Source organism: Ambystoma mexicanum, chromosome 3q, assembly GCF_040938575.1.
Source record: "Ambystoma mexicanum isolate Mex_15411 chromosome 3q, UKY_AmexF1_1, whole genome shotgun sequence".
NCBI lineage: Eukaryota > Metazoa > Chordata > Amphibia > Caudata > Ambystomatidae > Ambystoma > Ambystoma mexicanum.
In genome coordinates, this window is record NC_090926.1 from 623,107,669 (window position 1) to 623,120,564 (window position 12,896).

At 50.8% G+C, this 12,896-nt stretch overlaps 1 protein-coding gene across 2 annotated transcripts in view; it reads left to right on the plus strand.

The window, feature by feature from the left end:
- DNAH9 (dynein axonemal heavy chain 9) overlaps positions 1-12,896 on the plus strand; it is a 1,527,051-nt gene that overhangs the window by 122,477 nt on the left and 1,391,678 nt on the right. For both annotated transcript variants that reach the window (XM_069654516.1, XM_069654515.1), the window contains exon 5: positions 5,072-5,283. In XM_069654516.1, the coding sequence (XP_069510617.1) occupies positions 5,072-5,283 (212 nt within the window). The remainder of the gene's footprint in view (positions 1-5,071; positions 5,284-12,896) is intronic.

Consider the following 12,896-nt stretch of genomic DNA (forward strand, 5'->3'; position numbering starts at 1 on the left):
GTCTTGACTGGAGAGTGATATCTGCTGTAGAGTATCACTCTGCTGAACGCTTAAAAGAATGTGAAGTGCATGTGTTTATGCGCTCTGCTTGTGTACCTGTGACCGAGTCTGGTGCACAGCAGTATTCCCCTAGCTACTATTTCATTCATTTCGAGTCTGAAGATCTATGCAGGAGTGGTTCTTCAGTCACTATGCAAAGCGGAATTGTATCAGTCAACTACACCTGCAGCATGCACCCCTTCCCTGCCATGGTACCCACCTCTAAAAATGACTGTGGATGAAGACTGATATCTTTATAATGTAGCTCAAATGATTTGAATGATCTGTTGCCTTTGGTCTATCGGCTCCATGCTGCTTGCTTGCTGGTGCTTGCTATTTGTCAGAGTGTGGTCTTTCTACTTTTCTCTACTCTCTGCATCATTCCTCTTCCTTGTCTGTTGTGGTGTTGCACAAACTGGCATTCCAGGTCGTGGGACCTTCTTTTGATTTTTGCACCCCATACCATAAAGTAGTGCTCCCCGTAGGCGGCAAGAAGCCCATTTTGTGAGGCAGAGTCGGCGCTGAACTCTTCATTACCTGTTGATAGATCTATACAGCACTGGGATATTTAATTCCAAGTCTAATGTTGAATTGTTTCCATGATCTCTCAAAATGTTTTTACTAAACTAGAGATATGGACTACTTCCCTTTTAACTAATACCATCCTCTTTCTCCCGGCCCCAGTAAAATGAGTTTTTGCCTTCCATTCTTTCTTTCACGCTCATGCCACACCTTATGGTCACTGTCTGTCATGATGCCCACTCCCGGGGAGCCGGTTCAAGCCCTGCATCCCCGAAAGCGGACATCCAGTCCCCAAGGAAGGACCCAGCAACCCCATATAGGGGCCCTTTGGACAGTGTCCTGGTGCCTATGGCGCCAGGCTCATAAAAGACATCAGTCCTGGCGCCATAGGCGCCAGGCTCATTATGGGAGTGCTTGGGTGCACTTACCTGATGCAGACCATGCTGCAGGATCCCGGCCTCCTTGAGGCCTGAAAGGAACTACTTTACCTGTGGGACTAATTTACCGTCTGGGCGTGGTCGGGGAAGGATACATACCTGATTGGAGGAAGGATACATACCTGGAACTTCTTCCAAGGCTATTTAAACCCCACCCGAACAGCCACACATGCTTCGCGTTGTTCTGCATCTAGCAGCTGGACGCTCACCGTGTCTGCTCCTGCATCCTGACTTCTGCCACGCCTGCCAGCATCCTGGATCACCTGCAAAGGAAGAGAAGAAGAGGACAGAAGAAGGAAAAGTCCTTACCTGCTAAATCCGCATCCCAGAGACATCTCGCCGACAATCCTGAAAAGGAAGACTTTAATTTAAAAGCTCATCGCGTCGATCGCTGCAGCGCCGCATTCCACTCACCTTTACAGGGCGCCTCCATGTTCAGCAGCGATCATCCGGATTTGCAGTCACGCCCCAGCGCCTAGGGAGAAAAAGACCAGAACAAAAGGTGAGAGAGAGAAGGGAATAAGGAAAGCTAAATCTCCATGTTAAGACTTACCTGTTGATTCACTCCCTCTCCATTTCGGGTCCGCGCCGCATCCTGGCATTTCCGGACCCCAGGCCCCTAAGGGGAAAAAGAGACATCAGCGTTAATGAGCGAATGAAAAGACATTACCAAAAAACGCTCATTAAAAACTTACCTGATTTCTACAAGGATTTCACCTCTCATCTCGGGTTGGTGCCTGTTCCCCGGCATTCCGTACCCTGGCCCCTATGGGGAAAAAGACACTAGCATTAGTACATTAATGCATGGACACAAGGGGAACCTCTTTTCAAAAAACTTACCTGGAAGCCAAGCAAGTTTGGTTCTCACCAATCCGAAAATCCAGTGAAGTAACTGGATACCAACGCGCCCCTGCATCAGAAGCAGGATGGAGAGCTTGTCCTTCCAGACCCTAAGGTGAGACGTTACGAGAAATCACAGAAGGGTTTCGAGGAGGGTGAGAGGGGAAAGTGGGAGGCAGATTGCATTACCCCGCAGACAGTTAATCCCCTATTTTCGCCTACAGAAGGATACTTCTGCGAGCCAGGCAAGCCAGATTTGGGAGCCCGGTCCAGTCGTCTTCCGAACCCTGCGCATCACCTTAGAAGAGGTCACAGCAGCGCGAACCAGGCCAGCGCCTCCGTGGGAGTCAGGTGAGCGTAACACTCTCCACTCTACTTAAACACCTGTAGTTCAGCCTGTCTACTGCTGAACAGGTGACAGCTGTAAGCAACTCTAACCTTGTATACGTGTGGAATGGGCCATTGTCAGAGCCCCAAGGGTGTCTCGCCTATTAGTCCCCGGGAATCTCTCTCTCGGGTGGCCAGGGCAAGGCCATCACCTTTGTATCCAGACCCTGGGGGTGGACCAGTGCGGGAGGATCACCTGGGTGAATGATCTTCAGGGAGTAGGGTGAGGCGACCGATGGTGAGACACAGTATTCCACCCTTTCCCGTACCCATGACCTATCCTATTTCAGAGGATTCTCTGATGTCCCAACTCCCTCAACCCTTCTTTCTACACAAACACAACATGTCCCGCTAATCGGATCAGGCAAAGTCAGGCACTTGACTTTAAGTGCATACATCTGATATCAATTAGCACTCCTCAGACAGATAAAAGGCGGAACATAGAGACACACTCTGAGCAAGGTGGAACACGAGCAAGAGCAGAACCTCTGGGGCAATGGCGAACCTACTGGAGCAGAGCGACAGACCGAGGGATGAGAGCAACGGGTTGAGGATGCCAGGAGTTCCCTGCAGAAGGTTGTTGCCTCCAACAGTCTGTGAAAGACATGTTGAGGAGGCCGTACCCCAGACAAAAAGGCTCCATTGTGCTTCAAGGATTCCAGTGACCCTCCAAGGTGAACAGCAGATCTGGGGAGACGAGGCTAAGCCTGTGGTGCTAACCTTGAACCGTGAATTGACAACTTGTAAAGACAAGAAAGAAGTGCACACAGCCAGAGAGTTGGCAAGCAACATGAAAGACTGGTGTGTGTTCAGGAAAGATTGGAAGTGCACCATTATATTTCACAATTGAAGGCTGCACGCATGTGGATGAGATGTGAAGAAAGGTAGGCCTGTGAACGAACTTTGAAGTGAGAATAGCTATGAAACCAGCAATACTGAGTAACTGAGTGGTCCGGGGGTAAGGAAGTAGCCCACTCGAAAGTCTCTGTGAAAGGTGAAATGTTTGTAGCGATTAAGTGAATCAAAGTGAAAGCAAAAGCAAAGTGATCAAAATTAACCCAGAGAAAAAGGGAGAGTATGAACGTGGAACTTTGGTGCTTATGACAATGAGCTACCCAGACCAAGAAGCACTGGGGCAAATAACATAAGTGTGAACTGAAGGGAAAGTCAAAACGGTCCTGCAGAGGTCTGTAGTAAAAACCACACACATTTGAAAGTCTTCAACATCAGGAAACTGTCTGAGCCTGACTGAGGGAGACCCAAAGTGTAATAAGTTAAGGGAAGGGAACCCCTAAAGGATGTGAATCAAGCATAGGGAAGGGAACCCCTGCAAGTGTTTCAACTTTTGATTTGAAAGGACTGGGCCTGACTGAGGGAGACCTATGTAACCTTTGCTTTAAGAGGTCTGAGCCAGACAGAGGGGGACCGGCGTGAACTTTTTTTTTTAACTGTGTTTTGAAAGCTGGAAAGGGGGACCTTAACATGAAAGGCCAGGCGGGCCACGATCCATGTTTTGAACTACCTTTGTGTTAAGAACTTGAGCAGGAGTGTGTCATCCTGCCTACGGGGACCATCTTACTCCGTGATGTCTAACATGGGGAGGAGAGCTGACTCAGCCACATTTATTCTTTATTTGAGCACTGATTTTCCTTTGCATACTTTTTGTATAGAGATAGGGCAGGCATTAGGGTTTGTTAGTATAGGCCATTTTGATTTGACAGACTCAATTAGGACCATTTTATTTATTATTATGGTCCAGACTACTCCCGTCCTACTTAGGGCAAAGTAGGAGTTTTTCCAAACCCAGAAACTTTAATAAAGGTTTTACAAAGTGTACCTTTTGTGTCAGTGTCCTACTTGTGATACCATGCCTCTCCTTCAAAATGCATTTCTTTAAAGTACACGTCCTGCTCTGCTAAGCCCTGGATGTACTATTGAGCAAGTGCTAAAACATGAATGGAGCTACCCTTTTTCGAAACGGGATCGGGTGAGCAAAAGGTGGGCGAGCACCAGGATTCAGAGTATTGCACATGCATCAAAATATTTGTGTGGCCTATCCACAAAGGTGTTTTGTATGAGTACCTCTGACTTGCCCTTGACTTACTCCTGCAGGGTGCTGTTTGAATCACAAAGAATGTATTATGAGCCACTTAACTTGTACATATATCTTCCCATTTGTTTTTGTTTCCTCCACTGTTGTGCTCCACTGCCTGAATGAGTCGCGCCTCCCCAAGCAGGGCAACATTCCCCTCAATCCCTTTGCCAACCACATTTGACTTTTCTTGCCAATGCTTCTAATAATCTCGTCTCCCTGCTCCCCCTCAACCAGCTGGCATCTGACAGGGCAGCATGGCATTGGCTGCAGCTCGACAGCAGGTGATGATGCTTTTGTGGGCAAAGTATCAACATGTGTGTGTTTGCATGACATCCACAAGTTGCTATTTGCAATATTTGCAAATGCATGCAGTGTTTTTCCATCTGTTCTGCATTGAGAGGTTTTCTAAGTTGACCTATTTGCGGTGAGGTTGATGCTTTTCCTGTTAAATTATTTCTTGCTTGTGAAGTGCTTTGAACAGGTTTCTCGAGGACCTCCTGTCGCAGGTTTTCCTCCTGGAGGCCCAATCTACCAAATCATATGAGTCGAGTCTCGCGAGATGGAGGGTAGCCGTGTGTTCAGCTGGAGCAATCTGCTTGGATAGATTTTCAGACTTGGGTTCTAGGGTGTGCGTGTGCGATTGCAGTTCAGGGGTGTGTCCAAAGAGGATCTTGGAATATACCTTTTTTTCAGAGTATCATTTTTGATATTGTAATAGCAGTTTTCTCATTTTTCTTTTGTCGCCTTTCAGCATTGTCGGAAGCACAGGACATCAATCTGCACTTGAAGCCTCTCCAGCGCCATTTTGAGGATGTGGAGAACGCAGAGTTCAATGAGGTGAAGCCTCTGATTGACCCTCTGCTACATGTGGTCGGCTTGGTGTGGGCCAATTCCAGGTTTTACAACACTCCAGCACGGATCATAGTTTTGCTGCAGGAACTCTGCAATCTTCTCATCCAGCAGGTACTTGGCCGCGCTCCTTTAGTATCTTACACCTGTCCGTCATGACTAGTTTTTTTTTTTTTAAATGTATTTTTATTTTATCTCAACCAAACAACATTACAACGAAACATAAATAGAACACTTCAAACAACAAAACCAAACGAACAAAAAGTAAGGCACTGCAATCCCCATCCCTCCCCCCTATGAGCCTGTAGAGTGTTCACCATCAGTGTCCGCTCCGTGCGGTGGGGCCTCATCGCTCTCAAGTCCAGCCGAGGCCGATCCCGCACAAAACAGTTCGGCTAACAACAACTTCCATGCCATGAGAGAGCCTATTTCTTCACCATCGCCTGCCATACTGCCATCTTGCCACGCTGTCGTTTCAGCATCCGCCCATTTTTGGAGATCCCGCCACCAGACCTCCACTCGCGGCTTGTGACACTTCTTCCACTCCATGGCTATCCTACGTTTGGCAAGCAAATAGGCCAGATCTTTAAGTTTATCAACATGCCGAAGCTTACGCGCCCTAGGATACCCTCCCAGCAGACAAGCCCACGCCGAATCCACCTTAAGTGTAATACCCCTTCCTGCCAGCCTCTGCGCCACTTCTCCCCAATAAGTCGCGATCACTGGGCACGCCCAGAACATATGTATCATGTCCGCATTCTCTTCGTTACACTTGGGGCATGCCTGGCGCCCTCTACCTGGGAATTTGGAAATTCTGAGGGGGGTCATATATGCCCTGTGCGTAATATAGAGCTGTATCTGCTTGAACCTGGCGTTCCTCGATACCTTTTTATGGTACCCCAGGGCGCGTTCCCACATCCCATCCGACATCGGAGCCCCCACCTCTGCATCCCACTCCAGTCTCAGGTACCCTAAATCCTTCCCAACCTTTGTCATCAACATCTCGTACAACCTAGAGACCTCGTGTCCGCCCTCTGATGCGTCATACATCGTCTCCAGCGTGGCATCCGGTTCATCGGCCAAAGTAGTTTCGGGCCACGTGCTCCGGACCTCCCGGGCCACCCTGTGATATGTTACATATTGACCCCTGTGTAGTCCCGACCCTGCCTCCAGTTCATCGAACTCCATCAGGGTCCCCTCCTGCCAGATGTCGCCCATTGTAATCAATCCCACTGACTCCCAATACGTCCGGATAATAGTTCTCAGCTGCCCGTCCTCCTTTGCCAGGGCGATCAGAGGGAACTGCGGCATGCACGGCGCGGGGTCACCCATCATCCGACAGGCACGCCGCCATATGTTTCTGCCCAGGGCCAGCATCTTAGGACGCTCTCTCATCCATGAGCCAGTCACCCAAATCACCTCCCGCAGATAGAAGGGGGAACAGTCTTTCCCTAGCAGCCTATGTTCGGGGGTCTCTTCATCTGAAAGCCACTTGGCCACATATTGCAGTTGCGCCGCGATATAATATGCCTCAAAGTTCGGCAGCTTCACGCCACCTTTCTCGTAAGAGTTCTGCAATTTCCATAATGCGACCCTGTTGCGCGTGCCGTGCCACAGGAAATTCCTACACACGCTATGCAACCTGGCGAAAAACTTCCTAGGTATCATATGCGGGATGTTATTAAAATAATGCAGGAGCCTGGGCAACACCACCATTTTAAGCATAGCTCCGCGACCCATCATTGCTAAAGGCAATCTTTCCCAGAACCTCATGCACCTCTCAATCTTCCCCACAGCTAGTTCGGTATTATACTTGTGTTCTTCCTCGGTCGTGTGATACACGTCAATGCCCAAGTACCGGAAGGAGCTCGTTGCCCACGGAATCCGCAGCACCGGCAACCTCTCCGCCGGTATCCCCACATAACTGCCCAGTGGGAATAATACGGATTTCTGAGGGTTAACCGCTATGCCGGACAACCAGGAGTACCTCTCCAATACCTCCAAGATATACTGCAAGTTCTCTTCCGGGTGTTTCAGGTATAACAGCATATCGTCTGCATACAGGGATATAAGATGACACTCTCCTCCCACCTCTATGCCCACCGGATCATACTGCTGCCGGAGGTAAACTGCTAAGGGTTCAAGGGCCAGTATGTACAACATTGGAGACCAAGGACATCCCTGCCTGGTACCTCTGCCTAACTGCCATCTGTCTGACACTACTGCACCCGTGCGGACCCTAGCCAAAGGCGCACTATATAATAGCTCGGCCCACCTCATGTAGCATGGTCCCAGTCCGAACTGCCCCAAAGCCGCCAGGAGCCATGGCCATCGGACGGAGTCGAACGCTTTAACCGCGTCCAGCGCCACTATTGCCATTTCGCTGTCGTCACTGCCCCCCTTTTCCACCACCCTGTGAAGGCGCCTATGATTGTGGGTAATATTCCTGTTCGGGACATAGCCCGTCTGGTCAGGATGGATCAGCTTGCCTATTACCCTCCGCATTCTGGCCGCCAGGACAGCTGTTAGGATCTTGCTGTCCTGGTTCAGCATCGACAGGGGTCGGTAGGAGCCACAATCATGTCCCGGTTTATTGGGTTTGGGGAGCGGTACTATAATCGCCTCCCTGAGTGATTCCGGCAACCGCCCCACCTCGAACGCCTCATGAAACATCTCCAGCATGGGCGGGAGCACCTCCTCCCCATATGCTTTATAAAATTCACTGGGGAACCCATCCGCTCCTGGGGCCTTGCAAGTGGGTAGCTGCCGCACAATCTCCTGCAGCTCCTCCAGAGTGATCGGAGCATCCATCTCCTCTCGCTCTTCGTCACTTATCTTGGGCAGGCCTATGTCTTCAAGTACTACTTCTATATCCTCCCGGCTTCCCCCCTCTCGATCCTCATATAATGCTTGATAATATTCTGCAAACGCTCCATTCACCCCTTCCTGGGTGTTCTGTTCCACTCCCTTTTCAGTGATAACTGACCGGATCGGGGATCTTGGGGTCTCGCTCTTATACAGCCAAGCAAGAAGTCTGCCCGTCTTGTCTCCCCCGGCATGCAACCTCTCAACGTACTTCTTGTAATTCAGGTTACAAAGCCTGTCCCAATGTTCTGCGCACCTCTGTTGTAGTTTAATGACCTCCTCCATGTCCGTCCCCCCCTCCCCCAGCTCTCTCTCCAACTCGGTCTCGGCTCTGCGCAGATCTGCCAAGACTCCTCCCATTAGTCCTTTGGATTTAGCAATGGCAACCCCCCTCATTACAACCTTAAAGGCCTCCCACAAAGTACCAGCCGACTTGACGCTGCCTGTGTTCGTTTCAAAATAAGCAACAATCTCCTCCCTCACTTCTTCTCTGAAGACTGGATCCCTGAGCGCTTCCGCCCTGAGGCGCCATGTTGGAATACGCGCACGTGGGGGACAAAGCTGCCAACGCATGACCAGGGGCGAGTGGTCCGAAAGGACTCTCGCCCTGTAGTCTATCTGGTCACACTCTGCGACAATGTCCGGAGTGGCGAAGAAGTAATCCAGCCTTGTGTGTAACTGGTGCGGGGCCGAGTAATGTGAATATTGCCTCACGCCAGGGTGTCTCGTCCTCCACACATCTGCCAGGCCAAGGTCTACCAGCTGCGCCTGCAGTACCCTAGCCGCCGGGCTGGGCCTGTCCACCCTGTCGTCTGACCTGTCCTCCCTGGGGTCTAGTACACAATTAAAGTCCCCTCCCCAAATCACAGGCCCCCCCATCCCCTCGCCCAGTCTAGTGGTCAGTGTTCTGAAATATGTCGCCGTGTCACGGTTGGGGGCATAGGTATTTATAACGCACACTACTTTATTTTCCACAAGCCCCCTTACCATGACCAGCCTCCCATCAGCCTCCACAACCTCCCCAAGTAGCTTAAACGGGACATGTGGTGCCACCCAAATCAGCACACCTCTGGCATAGGCCGAATATGTGGATCCAACTACAGTCCCTCTCCACTTTCTCCCCACCAGTTCCAACTTATCCCGTGTCAGATGTGTCTCCTGTAACAGGGCGATATCTATCCTTTGTCTTTTTAGGTACAACATGACCTTGTTACGCTTAAGATAGCTGTTAAGACCTCTAACGTTCCACGTTAGTATCCTAAGGTCCCCCATGACGCATCCGTAGCTCCCATCCCTCTCCCAGGACCACTCGCCTCCCCCCTACCGCAAGGGTCCCCATCACCAGTTTCTCTCCCAGGCTCATATAAAAACTGACCCACTCCACCCCCCTAACCCCCTTAACCCAACCAACTGCCCAGCTCCATCCCTGGATCTCAGGCATCCCTGTGTTCGGTTCTCCCTGGAACCCAAGTAGAGAACCCGACAGGGTGTCACCCCACACACAGTGACTAAACTAAACTCAAACTGGGGTACAAGGACCAGCCCTCGGAGGCTCCCCTCTCGCACTTCCGTATCCGCGCACACGGACCATGTTTCAAAGTCCTAACGCATACACTACCAAACAGAGTCATCCCGACTATATTCCAGTCCCAATGTTCATAGCCCAACCGGGCCCGCAGCATCACTTATCTCTTCCCGTTCCATCCGCCGTCCGCTCATCTGGCTCCTGAGGACAGTTTTGTGCATCGAGCCATTCCATGGCCTCCTCCGGAGGGTCAAAGAACAGTATCTTAGTCTTGAAGAAAACCTTCAATCTGGCCGGGTAAAGCAGCATATACTTGTACTCTGCTGCCCGCAATCGCCTCTTGACCGCCCCAAAGTTCATGCGACTGCGCTGCACTTGCAAGGTGTAGTCGGGGTAAGCAGTGATGGTCGCCTCTCCTCGCCGTATGGTGCCCCCCTTGCGAAAGTGCTCAAGGATCCTTTCCCGATCCCGATAATTGAGGATCTTGGCGATCACAGGCCTAGGTGGGTTCCCCGGCGGTGGTCTTCTACTCAAGGCCCTGTGCGCCCTCTCCACCGCAAACCCCTGCGACAGGGCTCCCCCAGTGATCTCCTGCAGCAGCAAGTTCTCAATAAACTCCGTGGGGTTCCGGCCTTCAGCCCCCTCCGGCAGGCCCACGATGCGAACGTTGTTTCTCCGGGCACGTCCTTCCGCCTCTTCAGCCCTACTTTCCAAGTTGCCCACCCGCTGCACCAGGGCGTGGATATCGCGTTTATGTGCAGTGCAGTCCGCTACAGTAGGGCTCATCTCCTTTTCCAAAGTTTCCGTGCGCTCAGCCAGGGCTCGCACGTCCTGCCTCAAGAGGTTCACGTCCTCCTGCACCGCTCCAACCTGTAGTTCCAACGCGGTTTTCAATTCGACCACAGCAAGTTGGAGCCTGGTCTCCCACGTCGCCTTCAGATCCGCGATCGCAGCGAGAACCTCCTGGTTCGCACCGCCGGCGGCCATCTCCTTGGTCTGAGCCTTATCCTTGCTCCTGGCACCCTCCAGGCCAGGCGACGTCTTGGCGTATTCGTCGAGCGTGGGCTGTTTATTCTTCGCCCTCAGAGGCTTGTTCGACATGTCTCTAGTCAGGAGCGTCCCTCCGGTCGCGCCCCGGTCCCAACCAGGGAGGCACTGTGTCCATACACCACGACTCTGATGAGAGTCTCAGCTCGCCCAGCAGTCTCAGGCACCGCTGTTATCCGGCGCTCCCCCCAGGTGGGCAGGGTCGCGCTGCCCCCTTCGTACCGCTGAGAGGGCGCTCGTATGTTGTGGTCCCGATCTATCGCTCCTTTTCCCCTCGTCAAGCGGCGGCGGCCATTTTGTCATCCGCCGAGGTTTGGCTGCCAGTGCTTCATTCGGCTCTTAAGTGTCCGTGCGCACTACGGACCCATATGAAAATGTGTCCTCGCGTGCAGCCGGACTTCATGTACACAGTCTTCCAATTTTCGCCAAATCACAGCGGTCCTTGCGCGGTATCAGTCGGATTATGTACGGATCAGCGGGAGCTCCCGTACAAGCACGTCCTTTCACATGGCTACCAAGCCACGCCCCTGTCCGTCATGACTAGTTGACTTTTCCTGCTAACTAATGTATGAATTCCACCCACGTAAAACATGTTCTGAATGAAAAGATCTATTGGCCAAACGAAATCCGAGTACCTGATCGGGAACTATCCCTGTAGGACAGATGTTGATCTCATGAGACTCCAATATTTGCATGGTCAAGTTTTACAAAAACCTTTGTGGTGTAGTCCCTTCATTGTATGCAGAGCATAACTTTGGAATTCTGTGGCTCAGGCAATGAGAAAAGAGAATGACTCCTATGAATGTTTTTCACTAATAATCGCTCCTGCAACATTAGAGATGGGGGAGGCAATGGATTCATGGATCGAACCAAGCTACCCCTACTAGCCAAACATGATTTGAGCCGGCAAAAAGACCCATGCCTGGTGTCTTGCCTACTCAGCCACACTACCCCACAAAACCCATTCTTGGTGTCCTCCCAAGCCAACGCTCAGCCTATAGAACACAGGGCTCATACCTGGCATCCCAGTAAGAGCGCAAGTGCTAAATGATGAAGCCCGGATGTCAACCCAGTCTGCACTTCAGACACTTGAGCAGAGCTTCTTATCTGTAGCTGGTGGAAACGTGCTCATGTATGGCTTTAAAAGGTGAAATAATACCCCGTTTTATACGGAAGAGTAGAAAGGTACACACATTGCATCTTTGGAAGAAGACAACAAATACCAGAATGCAATATTGTGAAGCCAAAAGAAATCTTGTCGTTTTTTGTTCATGTGGATCATATGAAAAACACAGCCCTTTTGAGAAAGTACATTCTGCATTTGTAAAGTAAGGCACAAACGTGCATTTCACAAAGTCTGAGCTATTGCTTTCACCAGCAACTTGTTTTACAAAAAGTCCCCCCCAAACTGCCCCCCAGCAAAGGCTCGGCATGAGGCTGCCTTTGTCAATCTGCCTGAGGGGCGAGGTGGCCACCATTTCCTGTTCAGCTCAACCCTCTCGGGCTGTGGTGTCCTGCTTTCTACTTTATTCTATCATCAGCACCCCATCCATCTTCTGCCCCGTGGTGTACTGGGAGCACTGGAAGGAATGCTGAACAATCCCTGCTTTCGCTGGACAAACCACCCCTTTCTAACATGTGTACAGCCTATATTCAGTCTTCTGTGTGGCTGCATTAGTCACTTGCCCGCCTCCCTTCCTTTGGACCACTAAATAAAACCGCCACCTTTCGGATAGAAAGCTAACCTGCCTGCATGCGTAGTCTTAGTCATCAGCCTGTGTCACAACACATTACTGGACCCAAGCAATTTGAGAGCTGAAGCTGCTTTTAATAGAGAAGAACCGTCCTGAAGTAACACTAATTCCACTGTTACTCTTCTGCAAAAATAACTAGGTGATGCAAAGGCCAAGGAAACCTTTTTTTTTTTGTTTAACCAGAGTGTGCAGTTATATCTTGGGCTATGATTTGGCTGCCAGTGGCTTGAAGCATGAGTCGAGTTTGAGCCAGCCACTTGGCCCGAGCCGGGCTGAGCCCTGGCTAGCTTGCTCACCTCTACTTGCAAGTAGACATGTAACCTCCCCCCAAAACATAATTGTTATCCCTTTTATTATAGCGTCACAGAGCACTTCGGCTTGCGTGATTTCGTTTGGCCGAAAGCAGGGAGGGCACATCCAACAGTGTTCCTGGAAACCGTGACCTTGTTTGCTCTTCTGACGTTTGCTGGAATTTCCAAACGGAACACTCCCAGGACAGCAGAGAGTGGTAGCTGTAGAAGCTGTGTTCAAGTCGC